Source organism: Ceratotherium simum, chromosome 9 (assembly GCF_057802395.1).
Source record: "Ceratotherium simum simum isolate JZ-2026a chromosome 9, ASM5780239v1, whole genome shotgun sequence".
Taxonomy (NCBI): Eukaryota; Metazoa; Chordata; class Mammalia; order Perissodactyla; family Rhinocerotidae; genus Ceratotherium; species Ceratotherium simum.
In genome coordinates this window covers 20,533,581-20,557,841 of record NC_141908.1, presented here as the reverse complement: position 1 = coordinate 20,557,841, position 24,261 = coordinate 20,533,581, and the positions used below count along the sequence as shown (strand labels likewise).

Below are 24,261 nucleotides of genomic sequence, written 5' to 3'. Positions count from 1 at the left end.
AAGAAATAGGAACTCCTATTCATTGTTGGAGGGAATGAAAAATGATACAACCACTTTGGAAGACAGTTTGGCAATTTCTTACAAAACTAAGCTTACTCTTACCATGATATCCAGGAATTGTGCCCATTTATATTTACCCAAATGAGTTGAAAATGTAGGTACACATAAAAATCTGCATATGAATGTTTACAGTAGCTTTATTTATAATTGCCAAAACTTGGAAGCAACCAAGATGTCCTTCAATAGGAGAATGGAGAAACAAACTGTGGTATATCCATACAATGGAATACTATTAAGTGATAAAAAGAACTGAGCTATCAAACCACGAACAGACACGGAGGAATCTTAAATGCATATTGCTAAGTGAAAGAAACCAATCAGAAAAGGCTGTATACTGTAATCCAATTAGATGATATTTTGGAAAAGACAAAACTACAGAGACAGTAAAAAGATCACTGGTTCCCAGAAGTTTCAGGAGAGGAAGGTAGGGTCCATACGGGGAGCACAGGAGACTTTCAGGACAGTGAAACTATTCCATACGATACAGTAATGGTGGATACACATCATCATACATTTGTGCACACCCACAGAATGTACAACACAGAAAGTGAACTCTAATGTAAACTATGGACTATAGTAATATATTGACATTAGCTCATCCATTATAACAAACATACTACACTAATGCAAGATGCACATATGGAATCACGTGCGTGTGCAGGGGTAGTGAGGAGAAGGTATATGGGAACTCTGTATTTTCTGCTTAGTTTCTCTGTAAACCTAAAATGGCTCTAAAATAAAAGGTCTGTTAATTTAAAGTATTGAACATGGTAAAAAGAGGAAACTAAAAATGAAAACATTCTATGTGATATCAATACAGAATTTAAGAAAACAATATTTTTACAGAATCCCACATACACATTCAAACGATAATCACCCAAATCATCTGCTTAATCTTTGGGCTTCACAGAGACCAGCAATAAAATGCAGAAAATCACTCTTCAATGGACTTGCCAGTTGTATATGGCATAAATCAGAATGAAGCATCAAAGACAAAATACACTCATGTGTGAAGTCGAATGAAAAAAAAAAACAGTCATCACATCATCACACTACTTTGTTCTTGAATAGCAGAGGTAGTCTTTTGAGGCTCTCCCCGCCAACTGTGGATCCCGAGAAAACAGCAACTGATGATAATGATTAATTCTAGAGATGAGTGTTTCATTGCTAAGTAATTGAAGTACTATTGAGAGGCATCTTAATTTGGAAGAAACTTGGTAATATACCAGAGTTTCCATTTAAGACCTTCTGGGGTAAAATTAAACGAATACTACTCTCAACATATTTCTATGCACTTACATTATGATGTTTTATACAATTTAAAGTAAACACTCAAAAGTAAAACAATTACAAATAATTTTGAAGCCTAAACTATTGCTTTCAATAGTTTTAGTCCCTTGTCTCTATAGGTTGGTAATTCTAATGATTGCTTTGCAAGTTAATATTTTTATCAACTCAATGCCAAAGAAAGCTTTCTTGGATTAACTTATTAGTATTATTACTACTGTAAAAAAACCTAGGGGCCGGCCCAGTGGCCCAAGCGGTTAAGTGCGCACACTCCACTGCGGTGGCCTGGGGTTCGCCAGTTCGGATCCCGGGCGCGCACCGAAGCACTGCTTGGCAAGCCATGCTGTGGCGGCGTCCCATATAAAGTAGAGGAAGATGGGCACAGATGTTAGCCCAGGGCCAGTCTTCCTCAGCAAAAAAAAGAGGAGGATTGGTGGATATTATCACAGGGCTGATCTCCTCACACACACACACAGACAAAAAGTAAAAAAAAAAAAAAATGTAAAACTCAGATGTAAAAGAACCTTCTTAATCATGAAAACAAAAGTAAACAAACAAAAACAAAAATAAGTTTAAAAACAAACGTTATGAAAAATGATAAATATTTACATAACTTATATCTCAAATTTGAAGTGAACTTGACTTTTTATCATTATAATGAAATGCTTAGTCTTTTATTACTGTAGTAACAAAAGATCTATTTTTTTAACTGGTTGATGTCTTGATAAAATGTGGAAATATATGACTTGTCCTACATAGTTGCACTACTAATTATGCTAGAATTCAGAGCATTGCCTGGTCTAGATGTTGATATTTTTATAATTGAAATTGAAAACTTAAAAATGAAACTTCTAAAAACCCAAATCCCAAACTTGCTTACAATTTTCCCTTTGTAGAAAATCATAAAGAAACCTTATATAATTATGCCATAAAATATTTAGGTGAATCAAAGATATAAACGCTGAACTCCTCCTACCTTAACATAGCATTTTTTCCATCACTTCTTGTGCACCAAACCTGCCGGGTTTGGTAACCTATCTCTATGTCCCATGGCTTGGAATGGTGATGTGGCTTGTAACTTTGATGTCTAAAGGTGACTCGCTCCTTTGAATCAGAACTAAAATCCAGAACAGTTCTTCCACTTAGGTTAATTTCTTTAAGATGAGGCAGTCTACACTTACTCCATGGTCCAACTTTAAGGCTAAAAGTATATTCCTCTTCCCCAAGAGGACAGGAAATGGGAGTGTCACAGGCTCTTGACTCAGTCAGATTGGGACATTGCGAACCTCCATAGAGAGGGGGAGCAATGGCCGTGCGAGTTCTGTGCTGCAATTGCTTCCCACATCCCTTGCTACACTTGGACCATTGTGAGAACTCAGATACAACACAATCTCGGGGGCAAGGGATGAGGCAAGCTTGTTCTGAGGGGGGCTGAGGGGCAAAGTGCTCACATATGTCATTTACAACTATGGTTCTGTTCAACTTCTGAATACAGTGCACAGTCCGGCTCTGTAGTCCATGCTGAGCCGTCACACACTCTGCAGTCCGAGGTTTGGTTTGGCCAAGGGCAGAAGGAACAAGCATACAGTGGTGCCAGTCGGAAGCCTCCCACTGGAAGAGGCCACTGTGCCAGTCACAGACTCGGAAGCAGCTTCTTTCCTTCGGAGGCCTGCTGTTCTCATCACAGTGAGACAGGTGACTTGTCCACCCTTCAAAGTGGAAACACCACAGTGCACGACTCTGGACTCCTCCCGGCCCACAGTCTCCTGTACACCTTCCCCAGGGGCCTACAGGCAGAAAAACAAGGCTGTCAATTATTCAGAGATTCCATGCCACCATACACATGAAAACAGAGGTCAATTTACACACTTTCCAACACAACATGTATGAAATTATGAATTTTGATAGAAAATATAATTTAGTGGTTAAGAATGTGAATTCTACATCAGTTTGCCTTTGTTGAAATCCCCATTCCATCTCTTATAGCAACATAAACTTGGACAAAATTACTTCAAATCTCTAAGCCTTAGTTGCCTTTCCTACATAAGGGAGAAGAGAATAAAAGCACTGACTTGTAGAGTTGTTCTGAGGATCAATGATATAATGTGGCACCAAGTAGACAATACACATTTAATAAATGATTGGTATCATTATAATTATTTCGTTCGAAAGCCTATATATCTAACTCAATATTAATATTTTCTTGCTAGGCAGAGTTTCATCTAAAAGAAAAGCCCTAAATCCAGGATTTTAATAAAATAGGATTTTTCATATTTCCAATCCTTCAGCTCAGAAATAGCTCAGAAGAGACATATGTTTAAAAAAATAACCTGCCAAAATACCCTAAATATATTTTCATTTTCTACATAGTTGTCTTCAATTTGGTTTTTACTTGCAAAGTGAATTGCTTGAAAAAAAATCTGATACAAGGAGAAAAAAGAAGGTAACAAAAGAAGAAGTAGCCATGAATTGCCTATGAAATCTGCCCCTAAAATCTTTGAAATACAACCATTTTCATTTCTTATGGGTATTGACTCCAGGTAAAGCTTCCAAATTAGCTTGTAATAGGCCAAATCTTTTAATTAATGAATTAATTTTTGTGGGAAAGGGTCCAAGTAATGCACAGATGAAAGAGCTGCCCATTGATGTTTCTCGCATTTTTTACATCTATTCTATAGACATACCAGCCAGCCTTATCCAGAAGGCTGATCATCTATCTTTTCAGGACAGTGAATAATCACGTTTTATGTCAATGGAAAAAAAAATAGTTTCCTCCTTTTCACTTTACTTAATTATGTAATATGAACCTCAAAAAAGTATAGAGCTTAACCATGTAACCTTTGCCCTTACAGGATAGTGATGACCATAAAGGCAATTCACACCCTGAGAAGCATATTAATTTACACAGGTGAGAGACAGTACAGTCTCCCTCTCTTTCCCCAAATCCGATCAAACACTCGAAATGCCTTTTAATTACTTCATGGAATATATTTTCATGTGCATCCATTACATTTCTAGAAACAGCAAATGTGTACACAGTCACGTGCATTTAGGAAGAGACATATTTATCCCAGAGAAACAGGTATTTCCATTTGGGGCCACATGCTACAGTGAGTACAGGATTCCCCCACTATCCGAAAGTTCACTTTACACCACTTTGCTTTTACGAAAGATCAACATTGTATGTATTTTCGCTAGCCGGAAGAAATCCAAAGAGGATTTTCACTTTTATGAAAAAAAGCAAAAATAGCGTTCAGCATTTGTGTTGCAGCAAGCCTGCTGTATTTCAAGCCTTCCACATCAGTCACAGTAGACGACGAACCTGGACCATCAACATCGAGGCAGGCAGACCTAGAAGAAGGCAGGCAGACCTAGAAGAAGGTGTAGACGTCAGCGACCTGCCTGCCCTGATGGATTCAGACACGTTGAGATGTTAGTAGACGAGCCACTTCCTCTCTCTCCTACATCTCAGGCTCCTGTACCTCCTACTGCCTCCAACTTCTGATGACTCAGCCTAACACCACCATCACTACCACCACCTCTCAGCCTCCAGTGCACCCGCTGTCATCTCGATTCTATTAAGTGAATCTATATGGTATATACATTATTTCTACTTTATACATGCTGTGTATTTATCATATCATTCCTGCTTGTATTATGTTAGTGTTATTTTAGGTTTTATGAGTTACATGGTATGATTTGGTAGGTTAGTTTTTGGTTCTGGAAACACTCAACAATTTTTCCCATATAAAATAAGGGTAATTGCTTCTTCACTCTATGCCATTTCAGCTTTGGAAAGGTTTCATAGGTACACTCTACTGTCAGATAGCAGGGAAATCTGTATCTCTCATTTTAGCAGGACGACAGTTTTTGGGTTCTAATGTACACAGCCATCCCAGTTCTTCCTTACAGCCCTGTTCTGGACATGCAAACCTAGTATTCTAGGTAATACCATGTTAGGCTACACTGCCAATGACTTCTGTCACTTTGTGAGCAAGATTAACACAGAAAACATCCTTGGCTCCTCTCAGCACCCACATACTAGAGACTTCTCTTACTGAAATGGACAGAGGAGTTTCATTGGAGTAAGTCAGCTTTCGCTCACCAAAATGCCCTTGGGTTTACCCACCTCCCCAGGTGTGTTGTCCCAACACTGACTGCTTATGGTACAATAAATGCACATGGAAAGTGATGCTCTCAGCACAAACTAATTTAATCAATGACCCTCGATTCTGGTGGTTTCCTCCTAGATCACCCACAATTTTGTACTTTGTAAATTGAAATGTTTACTGTTACATGAAAGTTATTTGCAGGCTTCACATGTCCAGATGTTCTGAAGCAGTTTAAGTATGCCATCCCTTGTCCATCGTGTCAGACTATACATGAAAATTTTTATTATTACCAAAAAAAATCACCATGGTTACTCAGTAAAGGAATATTTCAAAAAAATATATCATTGCAACAAACTTTTAAAATCTAAAATAATTAGTCTTGAATGATATAAAATAGTTATTGGATAAAATTAAAGAAAGCTTTTTTATAAAGCACTGGGTTTTAAAGTAATGGCTGTCAGTTTATCTCTACATGTTTAGGCATCAAATATACACAATTTTCCACTTAAGATTTTTTTGTGTGGATTAAAGAAACTAAGACCAGAAAAGACAAGTTATTTCAAAGCAATCTTGAAAAAGTTAATACTAAATTTAATTCATCTAGAACATCTTACAAAGTGATCCTTATCCTTACTTTTAAAGCATTTGACTAGCACATTTTCTTAGTATTAAAATGTTGTTTTCTTCTTTTTATAAGTTTTTCACCTACTTTCAAAATTGTTAAGGTAGCTCTTTTTTGTTATTTGAAATCATCAATATTTTAAATCTTATAAATTACTATTCTTTCCTTGGCTTTCACATCTTCCATCTATACAGAACTTTTACCAAACAGTGAAAGTTTTCCTAGATCAATGGAAGACAAAATATAACTATTAAGAAAGAATTACTACCATTTTTTGAGGACTAACAATGTTGCGCTGGGTTTGGTTGGTACCAGGGGACTGTTAAATACTCAAGAATTTTACCAGGTGGTTGTTAAATAATTCATAGTTGAAAATCAGCCAAGGTGGGAGTATTTACACCACACTACAAATCAAGACAAATAAGGGCGTTTTTTTGTTTTTTTTTTAAACAGAGAGTCAGTTTATAGTACACCACTGGTGATTTGCCAAGTGTCTTCCTTCCTTCCTTCCTGTTCCTTACAGCAGTCCCATGACGTGGGGCTAGTATGTTCATTTTATCTGTTGGGGAAAATGAAGCTCAGAGAAGTTACAAAGCACACCCAAGGTCACATGGCTACTAGGTGGTAGACTACAGTGGGACTCCAGATCTGTGTGACTCCAGGCTTGGGCTCTTGCCCTGCATTTGAAAAGAGCCTTTTCCAGGGTATGCATTGGTATGTGTGATCCAACACAAGGCAGATCTGTTTCCTAGCTTAGCTATGATCTCACCTCTATTTGGTTAATATTCCTTTGTATATGAGTAGAACAAGTAATCAGGGTGGTAAGTGAGCAATGATTTCCCCCTCCCGACCCTGGAAATTTAGGACAGCAGCTCTTGCACAGCCAGACACATGCATGTTTATAAACATTAGTCAGTACTTTCGGCAAGACTCAGTCAAGGTAGAATAGTTCCTCTTCATATTAAAGCAAACTTTGCAGACAACTGAAAAACATGTAAATAACAAGCAAATGCAAAATGAATTGTGTACGCTTGGAATAAATGGAAAACAAATTGCAAACAAGATGTACAAGAGGGAGACAGGACCTCTCAGCAATTGACCTATAACAATTTGCATTTCCCAGGCATGGAGAGAAAATGCATTCCATGATTTATTCAGTTGTTTGGCTGTGAACTTTAAACACACACACTTGTGAAAATCACACAGCCTGAGGGATTTTGCCATTTCAAAAAACATGCGTATTGAAGAAAAATGTGACCTGAGGTTTGAGAAATCTTACATCCCTTGTCCAAGCGCAGAAATAGAAGACAATATTAAAAATCTGAGCAGTTGAATGCAGAAAAAAGAATATCATCTTTAAATCTGCCATATATATATAAAACATATGGTTATATTGAGAATATATATCTGAGATAAATAATCTTAAGAAACCCATGTTTTTAAACATCAATCATTTTATATTTCTTAATTGAAAACAGGCACCAAGTAGTAAAAATAAAAGAAACTTTAGAACGATTAAAGAATTAAAAGTTTAATTACTCATGTGATGTCGCTTTCAACTAAAAGAAGCTGTGGTACATTCTCAGAAAACATTTCAGTGGTTTCAGAGGAATGATAATTCTGTACTTGTTTACCTGGACACACATTACATAAAAACATTATCCACATGCAACGTATTACCCTTTCTGTGAGACAAACCCAGTTACTCTGGAATAAACTGCTAAGTGTTTTAAGTCACATCAGTTTTAATTAAGACGTTAAATTTTGGTTTAGAAGTAAATTCTTTGGACATGGAAAGGTAGCATTGATGAACTCTCAGGTCACATTCAAATTTCAGACTCTGTGATTCCTCTTTTTTTCTGCCTGCGTTTTTGCAGAAACAAGAACGCTCTAATGTAATATGCCTCTAGAAACAGAAAAGTGCTGGCAAATTGTATTCTGTTAAGTAAGTTTCCCTTAACTGGATTAGTTTACATGAATGTATCACCCAATCTAAATCATCACATTTAAGACAGCCTGCTGGATGCCTGAATTTTAGGTGTGGTATTCACTAAGATGACCACAACAAAGAAAAAAGGGAATTCTAGGGGACAGAGAGAATAAGTGCACTCGCCATAGCTTCTGTACAGAACCTGCCATTGTTTGAGGCAGCAATCCTGATCTAATACCATTCATGAAATAGGAAGAGATGTTTGCTCTATTATTCATTTTTTTTCAGCCACAGCTTTAATTATCCTGACATTGCTTTATTTTTAACTTAGGCAAGGGGGTTGAGGAATGACATGAATGACAATGCAGAACTTTAGTATCTTAAACAAATTATTTGTGAATAATTACTATACCAAAGCACTCATAAACCTCAGAATTACAAAGTGGGATATCAAACAACATTGACTTACCTATGAAGTGCCTCATCTCCAAGAAATAGCTTGAAATTTATGTAGCAACTTGCACTTCTCAAAAAGCTTTCACATCAACCATGGAATAATTAAGTAATACTTCCATTACATCGTGGACAATTATCTAAGAAACTGCACTTCTAAAATACATCAAAGAATCCAAGGAATGAGAAAACATGCCATCTGAACATTCATTCACTAAAATAACAATTGTTCATTACCTGATACTTGTCAGGTAGTGTATTAGACTAAAAATATAACAATGAATGAGACATTAAATATCTCTCACAAAATCTGTGCACTATATGTAATGCCAATTTGCTCATGAATAGGACATCTGGTCCTTCCTTCAGGCCTATCTACACTTATTTGATATACAGTCTTAACAATCTTAATGCTCTGGCTTTCCAGAGCTCATTAGATCTAAAGCAGCAAACCAGAAGTTGGGAGGGAACACTGGAGGCAGGTGCACTGACGGAAGCCGGAGGAGATGATAGTTTCTGAGTCTACATTTCTAAATCTATCCTGATAATTAATAACCTCCACAAGCAGAGGATGCACAAAGCCACCCAACACTTTCTAAACTCTCAGAGAAAATCTACTCATTAGATACATCCATTAGTGAGTTATGCATCAGATATCAACAGAAAAAAAAAACATAGAAAGTGTAAAACCATAGAAAAAAATTGTTAAATGAGAAACAATTTAAACCCTAATGCATTTCATTCCATTGCACTTTTTACAGGCACCCAAAAAATCCTATATTAATATTAAAACTATTCTCAAAACACGTTTGTGGCCTGAAGGATATGTATACTAAAGTATTCGATTAATTCTCTTTAGAAAAATTTAACAGCAATAGTTAAGAGTGACCAGATACAACTTCATTTTCATAGCTATAAAGATTTACATTCAAAGACAGTTCATGATTCTACACAAGACCACCACAGAGCACTTGGACTGAATGCGTATACTTCAAGTAAGCATAAGCATTGTGGCTAACGTCCCAGACTCTGTCTGTATGATTGTGTTTTTGTTTGACACCTAACAGCACGGTCTAAGTCCATGTCATCTCTGTGGACAGATGCCTCTGACTAAAAAGCAAAATGTCTCTGTTACCGTTTATGATTAAAAATTATTAGTTGCCAGTGGCTAGAGCATCCATTAAAAGTAGCTCGATAGCAAAGCTGATTAGAAATATATCTGAACAACTCATCAGCTAATGCAAACACCACAGAGACAGAAAACCACCTTTTAAAAATTGTTTATTAATATTTCTAGTTTGAATTCTACTTTATAAAAATTCTGAAGCCTAAAAGGGAATCTCAAATCTCATATACTTCACTGCATTCTGATACAAAGTGGATCTTTTCAAATCACTAAAATCTATAGCTTGCTAACCACCTAGAATGTGGGAATGGAAAGGTAATCTTACAGCTCACAGATTTTGGAGGAGGAAATGAAGCCCAGACAAATGCAGTGACTTGCCCAAGGTCACACAGTCAATTGGAGTAGAAATGGGACTGACAATTCCATTCCTGATACCCAGTTCAGTGGTCTTTACACTGCACCACGCTGGCTTCCATTAGAACACTCTAGGACTGCAAGGCAAGAATAAGGACTCTGTAAATGGTTGTGTGGGAGATCAAGATTTGGCCACGCTGAAATATCTCTCTTTACCTTGATTGTTTTCTCTGACGGACATTTGACCTCCCCCACTAACTACCTAAAGAATTTGACATAGTAACTCCTTCCTGGAACAGATCTTCTATCTGATGGCTGTAATATAACATAAAATAGATGTTACAATAGAAAAGGCACCAACAAGCCCATCTTATCAGAAGTTCTGTCTCTCTGGCCACATTCTCTGGATGGCCCTGCAAGGAGTTGCCAGACAAACATTTACATTTATAGGGGAAATCTCCAATTGTAAAGGTATCTCCCTCTCTGTATTGGGAAGAAGGGGGATGATCTCATTTCTAGAAACTTATCAATGTGGAAGGTGAGGCCTTAAATCTGCATAATAACCTTACTCTTGTTTACAGTGCTTTAGTGGTAATCTCCTGTAACTGACTCCCCCCACCCCCAAGATCCTCCTTTGTCTTTAGCTGAAGATGGTATTTAAGATGAGAATGTCTGCTATTGTGCTGAGAAACACAGTGTCCCTGATTTCTCCCATGTATACATGTTATTAAACTTGGTATTATTTTCTCCTGCTAACCTGTTTTGTTAATTATTTGGCCAGCCATAAGAACCTTAAGGGAAAGGGGGATTCCCCCTCTTCCCCTACAGTTTTAATCTAAGGTATGGGGCAGGGAAAGGAGGAAAAGCAGAACAAACAAGTGGAAATTACATAAAAACACATATAACACAAGCAATGAACTGCCTGCTAATGTTGAGAGTTTTCAGTCTCCTGGACTGGCACCTGCAGCAGACAGCTGCTCCCGGAGGCCCTTCACAATTTATTATGTGAAATGGAATCCTTCTTGCCTTTGCATGCTTGAGAACACAGAGTAAGCTATGGTTCAACTACATCCAGGAAGGTTCAGGGGTTTAGCACACAAAGGAAGCCTCAGTCACCAACAAGAAATTATGCGTCCCTAGAATAACTATAGCAATAATAATAACAGCTGCCATTTTTTTGAACACCTACTATCTTCCCAATACCATATGTACATTACTGATATTGTTCTGCTTTGCTAGATGAGACCACCGAAGCATGAGGTCAAAGAACTTGCTCAAGGTAAACAGTGCAGGAGCCCTGACACTAAACTCTCCAGTTCTATCAACTCCAAATCTTTTCCACAACAACTGCAGTCTAACTATTTTTAGCTGCTATATCTCTTGAGAAAATGAAGCTTTGCAATACCCATTAGGTAAAATATACACAGAAGAGGCTCTGTTCTGAGTTCAGCTGGTGTGAGGGGCTCAGGGCCCTGCCACCGCTTTCCCGCTTCAAGCCCCTTGCCCCTGCCTCAGTCCCAGCTCAATGGCCTGGCTCAGTGATGGCCCCAGAACTCCTGGGGCTCTGAGACCTGTCAAGGGATATTTACGGGGTGTTCTAATCCCATAAATATGGCTCCACTGAACTTGAACTTTAGTTACAATAAACGCTTCAGCTAAGCCCTCTAGATTCCCTGGAGAGGCAGAAGAACATCATTTACTCAGCTGTTTTGTATCAATTAAATGGAAAAGGCAATGAAGAGTAAGCCAGAAACAGGGTAGCAATGAATCCCACACAATGTACTTCTGAAGGACTTTCTCCCATAGCTTATTGGCCACCCAGGCTACACTTCAGGAGGGCCATAAAACTGTTTGCTTTATACTACACAGAAACCAAACTGGAATGGGTGCTTGGGAGGCTGAAATTTTTAAGCTGTGTCCTTGCCCAAGAAAAAAGAGAATGAAATGCTATTTCCAGAGTGAATAATCAATACATGTTGGGCTTGATAAAGGAGGTCTTGTTTATCGTTATCTATTAAAGGCTCACGGGAAAGGCAGCAATTTTGGCCTATGCACATAGGTTTTAAAAATTCATAAAGCAAAAGGACGGGATGGCATCCATTTTATTTACCATTAAGCAACTCAAGAATTAACTCTGCCTGGGATAAAAATTGCACTAGAACATACTTGAGATAATATGTTTTTCTTAGTAACTTCAATTTTCTAACAGTTACATGGAGTAGATCTGCTTCTCAACACATCTTCTCTCTAGTAGCAGATATTCACGATGAACAAGTGAGACAGAACAAAATGTGAGCTGCATTTTGGTGGACAGAACATCCAGTTCATCTGATTTTTTTTCCAAAGGAATAATTATTTATGTTTTGAAACAGCAATTTTAAGATTATTTGAGACTCAACTCTCGTCGTCTGAAAAATAATTTCCAAGTTAACTGTATTTGAAAAAATGTCTGAGAAACAGCAGTACCATGGCATAACCACAATTTTTTTATATATAGAAACACTTATTTACCCTATATAGTCTAGTGAGTATCCTGAAGACTCTCTTTACCAAGATTAAATCCAATCAATCACCCATCAGCTTTATCTCCTAAATATCAATCCAATCTATCCATGTCTTTTCATCCCCACTGTCAGCACCCTCATCCAAACCACCACCTTTTCTTGTATGAATGAGAAAAGCAGCCTCTTGTCTGACCTTCCAGAATCTACTGCCCCACCCTACTCCACCCCTGACATCAATTCTTTCTTCATATTGAAGACATAGTTCTTTTAATAATCCAAATTTGTACCACTTTGGTGCAGCATGTTATCTGTATGTCATTTCCATGCTTAACGCTCATCAGCAACTTCCCATTCCTCTCAGAATAAAGAAAAACAAAATTCTTAACATGACATACAAGTACCTATCTGATCTGGCCCCATCCTACTTCCTTAGTATACTGATTGCCTCAGCCACCCACGTCCACTCACTATTCTCCAGTCATGTGGCCATCTTTCAGTTCCTTCAATGCTCCAAGCTCCCTCCCATACCTGGGCAGCCACATGAACTGTCTCTTAAAACAAATCACATGTTCCACTCCCTAGAGGCCAACTTAATTCCTACTCACTCTTCAAATCTTAAGTCACTTCTTTAGGGAACTTTTCCCTATTCTATGACAGTAACTTACGCTTCAACAAAGCATTTGTCACTCTTGCAATTACAAATCCAATTGTATAATTCACTGTTTAATAATTGTCTCTCCCACTTGGTTCTAAACTCTATGATGGCAGAAACATATTGGTCCTGTTCACCACTCTATTCCCAGCACTAACCCAGAGCTTGGCACATGGTAAGTTTCCCATCAATATCCTGCATTATTGAAAGTGGAACAAACAGCACTGTAGGAAGCAGAATCATGTCTGAACTTACTTAGGAGTAATGTCACCACTAGAAACTCATCACAGTAATGAGGTGATGGTTTGGCCCAAAGGAAGGAAAAGTTAAAAAAAAAAAAAAGTCTCCTCTGTGTTTCCTTAGCCTATGCTTAAAGGAAAAAACCTCCAACATGATGCCCCCAAAAATTCTTAAATACTGGTTTTCCTCAAGTCTATTTTAATGCCCATTATTCTTTGTTGCAACTCTTTGGGCCCATTCTTGCCAGGCTCCACAAAGTCCCTGCATTCAGGTATGGGGTGTCCAGTCTTCTTATGGTTACCACGTTAATGTTAATATTAACAAAGACCCAAGTCTACAGACATACCTTTGACCTTAGCCATAGCTCTGCTCTGAATGTCCTAATTGATCCAGGAACGTCACTCAGCACGTAAAATGCCATTATCTTTTTTCTCAGGGGATTCAAATAAATAAGAACTACCTATCAGATCCTATCATCCCAGACTAACACTCACAAACCTAAAAAGGGCCAGAGATGGAATTATCATAGTGGTCCATTAACATAACAGCAACAGTACGGCAGACACTGTGCTCCATAATTTACAACAATCATGTCATGCAGTCCTCAAAGCAGCCTTGCAAAGTAGACTAATTTTAAGAATTGCCAGATGACTTAAATTCCCTAGATATTTTCAGGAAAATTGGCAGGAGGAATTAAGAAAGTAAATGTGGTATCTTTAGAGTTTGTTGACATGATTACATTCTCAGACACCCAGTAAAACATCTAAGAAGGCAAGGGTCTGGAAGGTGCGCTTTAAGGTATTAACATGGACCACTCCTTGGCCTGAGGAGGAAGCACCAGAAGCAGAGGGAAAGCCGAGAAATCTGCCAGGATGCAGACTCCTGCATAGAACCTCGAGGATTCTGTGGAAAACGTCCTCATGCTCACACCCTAGCTGGGCTTTGAGTTGGATTGTTATTCTAAAGGGTAGAGTAGCTTCCTCCCTGTACCTTCTCCTGTCTAGAATTAAACGGATAAGAATAGAGATGTTGGTGTTAGTTAAGGAGAGGGACCCTGTATCTTGCTTCCTCAGAGAGAAAATGGCAGCCTAGCATGTCCAGGCAGAGCAGGCCAAGGCCACTGAGAACCTCCCAGAGCTCCAAGGACTCAGCACAGTGGGAAACCCTCACAAAGGACCAATCACCACACAGAATTTCTAGAGAGTCAGTCAGCCTGTCAGGAATAAGGGCCTTCTAAGTGGTGATCAGCATGAACTGATGGCTAAGGAATAGGTGGACCCCCCAGAGAAAAAATGATGGACCCTGGTGGTATTAAGGCCTCAAAATAAATAATCAAACTAAGTTAAACAAAGAAAATTATATTTCTTGCACACCTAAATTTTTTAGCTGAGATGGGTACCCACTACAATAATCACCACCACATACAATAATTAAAGGGAATCAAAGCCATAATAAATACGTCCTCCACCAGCCCAAGGGCTGACAGCCCCACAGGATATTCAAGCCCTTCGCTCAATAGCACACTGAGAAAATCTATCCGCATTACCCTTTTCTAGCTGGGTGAGCATGTGGCGGTGGCCTGCAGCCTATGTGGACTCTTTTTAGTGCCCCCACCCACCCGTGCATGATTGGAATTTCCCAGAGTGCTTTGTGGTAATTCAACTTACAATGAAAGTGAATTGAAGAAATGTCATTGGAGTTATAGAAGCAGTCTACATTTACATAATGAAAATAGTAGCTTTTATAAGGTACCATTTATCACTTGATAGACTTAATGTTAGTACACAGATGACGGGGGTGGGGGGGAGCTGAATTTTAATAGCTCCTGGGGACAAGGAAGTATTGTGCTGCTTCCTGACTTTCCCGTAGTAACCACCTCATCCGATTCCAACTGCAGAGAACATATCATCATTCAGGAATTCCCAGAATGTTTTCAGTGGAACTACTGTATCCTCTGAGATCAGTAGGCAGGGAGGGACTCGGTTATTAAATAAAGTTGGGAACAATGCAGTTAAACAAAAGTTAAAGTTTCCTTTTTTTGTAGGACTCCTCAAGGCTTTTAATACACATTGTGAATCCCCAAGAATTTATCCCTGGTGTGCAACAGTTCACAAACTTCTTTTCCTATGTCACTCTTTTCCGGGAGGAAAAACAAAAAAGGGAATATTTTGCACGTGTGATGCTTTGCTCTTGTCAGATGAGGTAGTTGATCGTATTTTTTTTAACCTTAATGATGACAGATAACATGAAGTGAAAACATTTTTATAATTTTAATTTCAGGATCCACATCATAAGTTGAGGTTAAAATGCAATTTCCAATCCAAAGCCTAGCACTTACATCCCACCCAGGATATGAACACACAAAACTACAAAGTAAAAAAAACATATCAGAAAAAGTCTAAGATCTGCCACCTGTTCACAAAGAATGAGATGGATGTAAACCCACAGCAGAGATCCACACATTTGTTGGTGTTAGCTGAGCAGTTTCAAAGACCTAAGACACAAGATCAAAGTGCATGGAATAGTGATGAGGCTTAATGTTGAAAAGGCACAAAAGAATTCAGAGCAATCATTGAACATTTCACCAATTTACAGCCCAACAAAAGGGTCCTGCGTATGGTACATGACCTCTAATTTTAGATTTTCTATATCATTTCAATCACAGCTTGTGCTGTGCTGGGTTTTACTTCAGGATATGACAAGATGTACTTTATTGGCCACACACTAGTGAATTAGAGCAATGTAATCATCGATTCCAAGTTTAGAACACGGCTTTATTGACTCTGTATGCCATGCCAGGAACATTACGTGAATCGATATTCTGCAATAATACACAATAAACAGAATTAATTTATATATATTTATACTAACATTATATTATATATTAAATACATAGTACCTAAAATATTAACATATAACATATATATTTAAGCCAATTCTATTTTTATGCATGATATACTTTATATATTTTATTACATATATTGTGTAGTATATATAAATGTATACGTATTATGACAGCATATTATATAATCATATTAGATATACTATAATACATATGTATGAGTTTGTATGTATGTGTGTGTATATATATATATATATATACATGTATATGTATGTTGCCCCTTGATCCTGTTAACCTCTTAGTATATTTTGTTAGCACATCTCAACACCCACCCCTAATACGCATTGCCTCAATGATAGACAGTACTGCTTATCTGCATCCCCTGGTCCACCCAAACACCAATACCCTCAAGGAGTCTTTTTCTGCTTCTCTTCCTTCTACATAAACCAATGGATAACTATCCTCCTCAGTTGAAATACTGTGCTTCTAAATACCAACATCAGAGAACTGACATCCAGCACTTAAAAAACTTTAGTTCTTTCTCTAAAGACCACACAGAAATTGATGAAACACAGAAAGGCACTTCTGAATCATCCATCAAATGATTAATTTACATTTATTGTCATTTTAGAATGAATTATACTCTGTTATATCCCTGTTCGCCAGAAATCAATACTTAATTCATGGTCTAGATGTGGAAATTTAATGCGGACCATAACATTCTACTCCCTGGGCACTAACTTACTGTAACATGCTATTAGAACCCTTTATCCTCCTTGTGATTTCAGAGAATTAGTCTGACCACCTCACGACTCCTATCTTGACATTACACATTATCAAAAGCCTATACCACTTTGAAGTAATTGAAGTCCACACTACCTAATCGACATTAACATTTACTGTTTTCTTTTACTCTGTTCAAGACTGCTGTAGTCTCAGCATGAAACACTCTCCTTGACTTTTGTCCAGCTGACCATATAAACCACAAGATATATTGGGTGACTGATCTACTGGGTCCCAGGAGGAGAGAATGCTCTCTTTGACTTCTCACCCAGGGAAAAGAAGAGTCAAAATGAGCTTCCATTCTCCGTCTGGGAGTGCTGGTGACCCCACAGCTAGCTCCTGTCTGCCTTTCCATTGGAACACATTTGTAAGCATTGCCCAGCCTTCCTAGTTCTCACTGAAGAGTTCCTTTGCGGGGGAAACACTATTATTCCTCTTTGACCTGCTTCATTCTTGTGACAATTGCAATAAGCAATGGAAGCAGAGCATCACTCACAGTGCTGCCAAACCTTTCTCTCTGAGGGGTTGCAGATCTGAGGGGTTGTCAGCAGTCTGGAAGGCTGGCCTGAGTAGAGGATAAGAAGGAGCAGAGGGACAATAGCAGCCAGCTACAATCAGAAAATCAATGCCTTCCCTGAGATCTGGGAGTGGTAAATGGACTGAAAGACAGTACAAAATAGAGAATCTTAAAAGCAGCAAGAGAAAGTCAAGTTACATACAAAGGAAACACCATAAGGCTATCAGCTGACTTCTCAGCAGAAACCTTACAGGCTACAAGAGAATGGCATGATATATTTAAAGTGCTAAAAGGAAAAAACTTACAGCCAAGAATACTCTACCCACCAAGGTTATCATTCAAAATGGAAGGAGAGATCAAAAATTTCCCAGACAAGCAAAAATTAAAGGAGTTTGTCACCAAGAAACCAGTGCTACAAGAAATGTTAAAGGGACTGATTTAAGGGGAAAAGAGAAGACCACAAATAGGAAAAATTATCTATTGCCATGATAAGAACGTAATGGATACAAATGCACAAAAAAGAGGTTAGATATGATATCAAAAACATAAAAGGAGGGAGGAGGGGAGTTAAAGAGTAGAGCTTCCAGACAGAGGTCAAACTAAAGTGACCATCAATTCTGTATAGAAGAAGAAAGGAACAGAGAAGGACTACTAAAACTCTGAGGAAAAAAAGTTAAAAAATGGCAGTAAGTACATACTTATCAATAGCAACTTTAAACGTCAATGGACTAAATACTCCGATTAAAAGGCATAGGGTGGCTGATTGGTTAAAAAAAACAAGACCCATATATATGCTGAATACAAGAGACACACTTCAGACCTAAAGACACTCACAAACTGAAAGTGAAGGGATGGAAAAAGATACTCCACACAAATGGCAATGAAAAGAAAGCTAGGGTAGCAGTACTCATATCAGACAAAATAGACTTTAAAACAGAAACAGTTAAAAGAGACAAAGAAGGGCATTACATAATAATCAAGGAAACAATCCAACAAGAGGAGATAACACTTGTAAATATCTACGCACCCAATGTAGGTGCACCTGAATATACAAAGGAATTATTAACAGACATAAAAACAGAAAGAGACAGTAACACAATAGTAGTAGGGGACTTTAACACTCCACTTACACCAACGGATAGATCATCCAAACAGAAGATCAATAAGGAAACATTGGCCTTAAATGATACACTAGAACAGATGAACCTAGTAGATATATACAGAGCATTCCATCCAAAAACCGAAGAATACACATTCTTTTCAAATGCACCTGGAACATTCTGCAGGATTGATCACATATTAGGCCACAAAACAAGTCTCCATAAATTTAAGAAGATTGAAATAATACCAAGCATCTTTTCTGACCACAACAGTATCAAACTAGAAATCAACTAAAGGAAGAAAATCAGAAAAGTGACAAATACGTGGAGATTAAACAAAATGCTACTTAACAACGACTGGTTGAACGAAGAAATCAAAGAAGAAATCAAAAAATACCTGGAGACAAATGAAAATGAAAATGAAAATACCACACGCCAAAATTTATGGGATACAGCAAAAGTGGTTCTAAGAGGGAACTTATAGCAATACAGGCCTATCTCAACAAACAAGAAAAATCTCAAATAAACAATCTAACAATGCACCTAAAGGAACTGGAAAAAGAAGAACAAACCAAGCCCAAAATCAGTAGAAGAAGGAAAATAATAAAAATCAGAGCAGAAATAAATGAAATAGAGACCAAAAAAAAATAGAAAAAATTAATAAAACCAAGAGCTGGTTCTTTGAAAAGATAAACAAAATCGACAAACCTTTAGCTAGACTCACCAACAGAAAAAGAGAGAAGGCACAAATAAGTAAAATCAGAAATGAAAGAGGAGAAATTACAACAGACACCTCAGAAATACAAAAGATTATAAGAGAATACTATGAAAAGCTATATGCCAACCAATTCGACAATCTGGAAGAAATGGATAAATTCTTAGAATCATACAACCTTCCAAAAGTGGATCAAGAAGAAGTAGAGAATTTGAATAGACCAATCACCAGTAAGGAGATCAAAACAGTAACCAAAAACCTCCCCAAAAATAAAAGTCCAGGACCAGACGGTTTCCCTGGTGAATTCTACCAAACATTCAAAGAAGATTTAATACCTATCCTTCTCAAACTCTTCCAAAAAATTGAGGAGGGGGGGAAGCTCCCTAACTCATTCTATGAAGCCGACATTACCCTGATACCAAAACCAGACGAGGACAACACAAAAAAAGAAAATTACAGGCCAATATCACCGATGAACATGGATGCAAAAACCCTCAACAAAATACTAGCAAATCGCATACAACAATACGTTAAAAAGATTATACACCAGGATCAAGTGGGATTTGTTCCAGGTATGCAAGGATGGTTCAACATTCGCAAATCAATCAGCGTGATACACCACATTAATAAAATGAAGAATAAAAATCACATGATCATCTCAATAGATGCAGAGAAAGCATTTGACAAGATACAGCATTCATTTATGATAAAAACTCTGAATAAAATGGGGATAGAAGGAAAGTACCTCAACATAATAAAGACCATATATGAGAAACCCACAGCTAATATCATCCTCAATGGTGAAAAACTGAAAGCCATCTCTCTAAGAACAGGAACCAGACAAGGATGCCCACTGTCACCACTCCTATTTAACATGGTACTGGAAGTCCTAGCCAGAGCAATCAGGCAAGAGAAAGAAATAAAAGGGATCCAAATTGGAAAGGAAGAAGTGAAACTCTCACTATTTGCAGATGACATGATTTTATATATAGAAAACCCTAAAGAATACACCAGAAAACTTTTAGAAGTAATAAACGAATATGGTAAATTTGCAGGGTACAAAATCAACATACAAAAATCAGTTGCATTTCTATACACTAACAACGAAGTAGCAGAAAGAGAAATTAAGAATACCATCCCATCTACAATTGCAACAAAATGAATAAAATACCTAGGAATAAACTTAACCAAAGAGGTGAAAGAGCTGTACATGGAAAACTATAAAACATTACTGAAAGAAATTGAATTAGACACAAAGAAATGGAAAGATATTCCGTGATCTTGGATTGGAAGAATTAACATAGTTAAGATGTCCATACTTCCTAAAGCAATCTATAGATTCAATGCAATCCCTATCAAAGTTCCAACAACATTTTTCACAGAAATAGAACAAAGAATCCTAAAATTTATATGGAACAACAAAAGACCCCAAATAGCTAAAGGAATCCTGAGAAAAAAGAACAAAGCTGGAGCTATCACACTCCCTGATTTCAAAATATACTACAAAGCTACAGTAACCAAAACATCATGGTACTGGCACAAAAACAGACACACAGATCAATGGAATAGAATTGAAAGCCCAGAAATAAACCCACACATCTATGGACAGCTAATCTTTGTTTGACAAAGGAGCCAAGAACATACAATGGAGAAAAGAAAGTCTCTTCAACAAATGCTGTTGGGAAAACTGGATAGCCACGTGCAAAAAAAATGAAAGTAGACCCTTACCTTACACCATACACAAAAAATAACTCCAAAGGGATTAAAGACTTGAATGTAAGACCTGAAACTATGAAACTTCTAGAAGAAAACATAGGCAGTACGCTCTTCGACATCGGTCTTAGCAACATATTTTCAAGCACCATGTGTGACCAGGTAAGAGAAACAATAGAAAAAATAAACAAATGGGACTACATCAAACTAAAAAGCTTCTGCACAGCAAAGAAAATCATCAACAAAACGAAAAGACAACCTAACAATTTAGAGAAGATATTTGCAAACCATACTCCTGATAAGGGCTTAATCTCCAAAATATATAAAGAACTCATGCATCTCAACAACAAAAAAACTAACAACCCAATTAAAAAATGGGCAAAAGACCTGAACAGACATTTTTCCAAAGAAGATATACAGATGGCCAAGAGGCACATGAAAAGATGTTCAAAATCACTAACTATCAGGGAAATGCAAATCAAAACTACAATGAGATATCACCTCACCCCCATCAGAATGGCCATAATTAATAAGACAGGAAACAACATGTGTTGGAGAGGATGTGGAGAGAAGGGAACTCTCATACACTGCTGGTGGGAGTGCAAACTGGTGCAGCCACTATGGAAAACAGTATGGAGATTCCTCAAAACATCAAGGATAGAACTACCATATGATCCAGCTATTCCACTGCTGGGTATATATCCAAAGAACTTGAAAACACCAATGCATAAAGATACATGCACCCCTGTGTTCATTGCAGTGTTATTCACAATAGCCAAGACTTGGAAACAACCTAAGTGCCCATCAAGGGACGAATGGATAAAGATGTGGTATATATACACAATGTAATACTACTCAGCCATAAGAAACGATGAAATCCAGGCATTTGTGACAACACGGATGGACATTGAGGGTATACGCAAAGTGAAATAAGTCAGAGGGAGAAGGTCAAATACCGTATGATTTCCTTCAGTAAGTAGTAGATAATAACAACAATAAACAAACACATAGAGACAGAGATTGGATTGGTGGTTACCAGAGGGGAAGCGGGGAGGGAGGAGGGCGAAAGGGATAATTCAGCACATGTGTGTGGTGATGGGTTGTAATTAGTATTTGGGTGGTGAACATGATGTAATCTATGCAGAAATAGAAGTATAATGATGTACACCTGAAATTTATACAAAATTACAAACCAATGTTACTGCAATAAACAAAAAATTAAAAAAAAAAAGAAAGAGTACAGTGGGCAGGGCTCTGTGCACAGTGTCTGACAAACTTGACTTAAATGCTTACATTCATTTATTCGTCCAAATAACTAAAGCAAAGTGTCGATGACAGTAACTACTTTAAACCAGGAGAAGGCAGGTTTGTAGGAAGTGTTTTGGGGCTATACAGGCTTTAATCCAGATCTTGATTTTGCCATTCAGCACTCCAAGTGACCTTAAGCATCACTTTTTTTGCCTTGATCTTCAATCATTTCAACTGTAGGCTGTTGAGTACAGAGATGATGTATATAAGCTCTTCAACACAGCGAGTCCTGAATGAATAACAGGTCCATATTGGAGGTGTTGTCTGTAACCAGCATCTTGATCTACAGAAGCATGGTTCTCAAGTTCAGTATTTGACATTTGGGGCCAAATAATTCTTTGTTGTGGAGGGCTACCCTGTGCATTGCAGGATGTTTAGAAGCATCCTTGGCTTCATCTCATTAAATGGCAGTAGCACTCCTCAACCTCTAATGGTGACAATCAAAAATGTCTCAAGGCATTGCCAAGTGTCCCCTGGGGAGCAAAACTGCCACAGTTGAGAATCACTGTTGTACACTAGATCATTTAATCCTAACCAAAATCCTGGGAGTGGGTGACTTGTCCATTCTACAAAGAAGTCACATTACCTACCCAGGATCCCAGCAGTAATCAGGGGGAGATGCAGGACAGCAAGCCAAGAGCCTGAACTCCACCCGTGTGTTCCACATTTTTAAAATGTGTATTTTAAAGAAGAAAAATAGAAGTGTCACTGATGTCTATTTAGCATAAGTTCAACTTCTAACCAGCCAAAGTACCGTTTACATGATTGTGTAATTCACCTTTCCTCCATTCAATAACTTTCAATCAACAAATTTTCAACGCCACTCCTCCCCATATATTTCAGTGCTACGTCATTAAGTCCACCTTACATGCTTCATCCCCTGCTCCAGAAACAACCTTTGGAATCAGATAGCCTGGATTTGAACTGCAGCTCCTCCACTTTCTAGGTGTGTGACTGTGGGCACGTAATTTAAATCTCACCTTTACATCCTGCAGAAAAACAAGCCAGCTTTTGTCAACTTCGCAGTTGTGTTGACAGCCAGCTCTCCATGGCAGCCTGCTATGCAGAGCAGGGGTAAAAGGTACGAAATTGCAGTTGTGGAGTGAAACCCTGACCTCAGTCGTCTTCTGCAGGGCCATCACCACAGGCAGCATGAGTCTTTCCCCTCCATTATACGCACTCTGCCTATCCACATGCTCAAAGAGCTTAACCTTATCTTCCCCACAAGAATACAAGTTAAAAATAATCCACTTTCTTCAACAAATTGAATACAAGTCAAACACAACCCAACTGCCCCACCTAGTCTGCGGCTAAGACACTGTGGAAATGGGCCCAGCAATGGTGCTTGTTAACGGCCAACAGCAGTGGTGGCTCTTTTCCAAGGAAAGGGACCAGGGTCAACAGCAGTGCAGATTGTCCAGGAGGGGGCAGTAAAGACCTGCTGCCCAGCACAAATAATTCCTTTTCATCAGGTAGGTTTGAACATGACCATTTACGTTTCAACCTCTTCTCTGTAGTGATTTTGAATGAGGAGGTTTTAATAAGATGCTTAAAAATCTCATAGAGAAAATGTCAAATATTTCAATCACTTTCCACTCCCAGAACTTCAAAAAGCATGAAATATTCTTGAGAAAGGACATTTTTTCATGGTTCATTTCCAGTTTCATGGCATTATGGTCTGCAAAGATGCTTGTTATGATTTCAATCTTCTTAAATTTATTGAGGCTTGCTTTGTTTCCCAACATATGGTCTATTCTAGAGAATGTTCCATGCACGCTTGAGAAGAATGTGTAGTCAGCTGTTTTTGGATGGAGTGCTCTGTATATGTCTACTAGGTCCATCTCGTCCAGTTTTTCATTTAAATCTACTATTTCTTTATTGACTTTTTGTCTGGATGATCTATCCATTGATGTAAGTGGGGTGTTAAGATCCCCTACTATTAT

The 24,261-nt window shown here is 38.0% G+C and overlaps 1 protein-coding gene across 1 annotated transcript in view; it reads right to left on the bottom strand.

Annotated features, from left to right (window-relative positions):
- The window catches only part of THSD7B (thrombospondin type 1 domain containing 7B), an 808,984-nt gene that overhangs the window by 531,282 nt on the left and 253,441 nt on the right, over positions 1–24,261 (bottom strand). Inside the window, exon 3 of the mRNA XM_087435109.1 lies at positions 2,324–3,134. Within this exon, the coding sequence (XP_087291235.1) occupies positions 2,324–3,134 (811 nt within the window). The remainder of the gene's footprint in view (positions 1–2,323; positions 3,135–24,261) is intronic.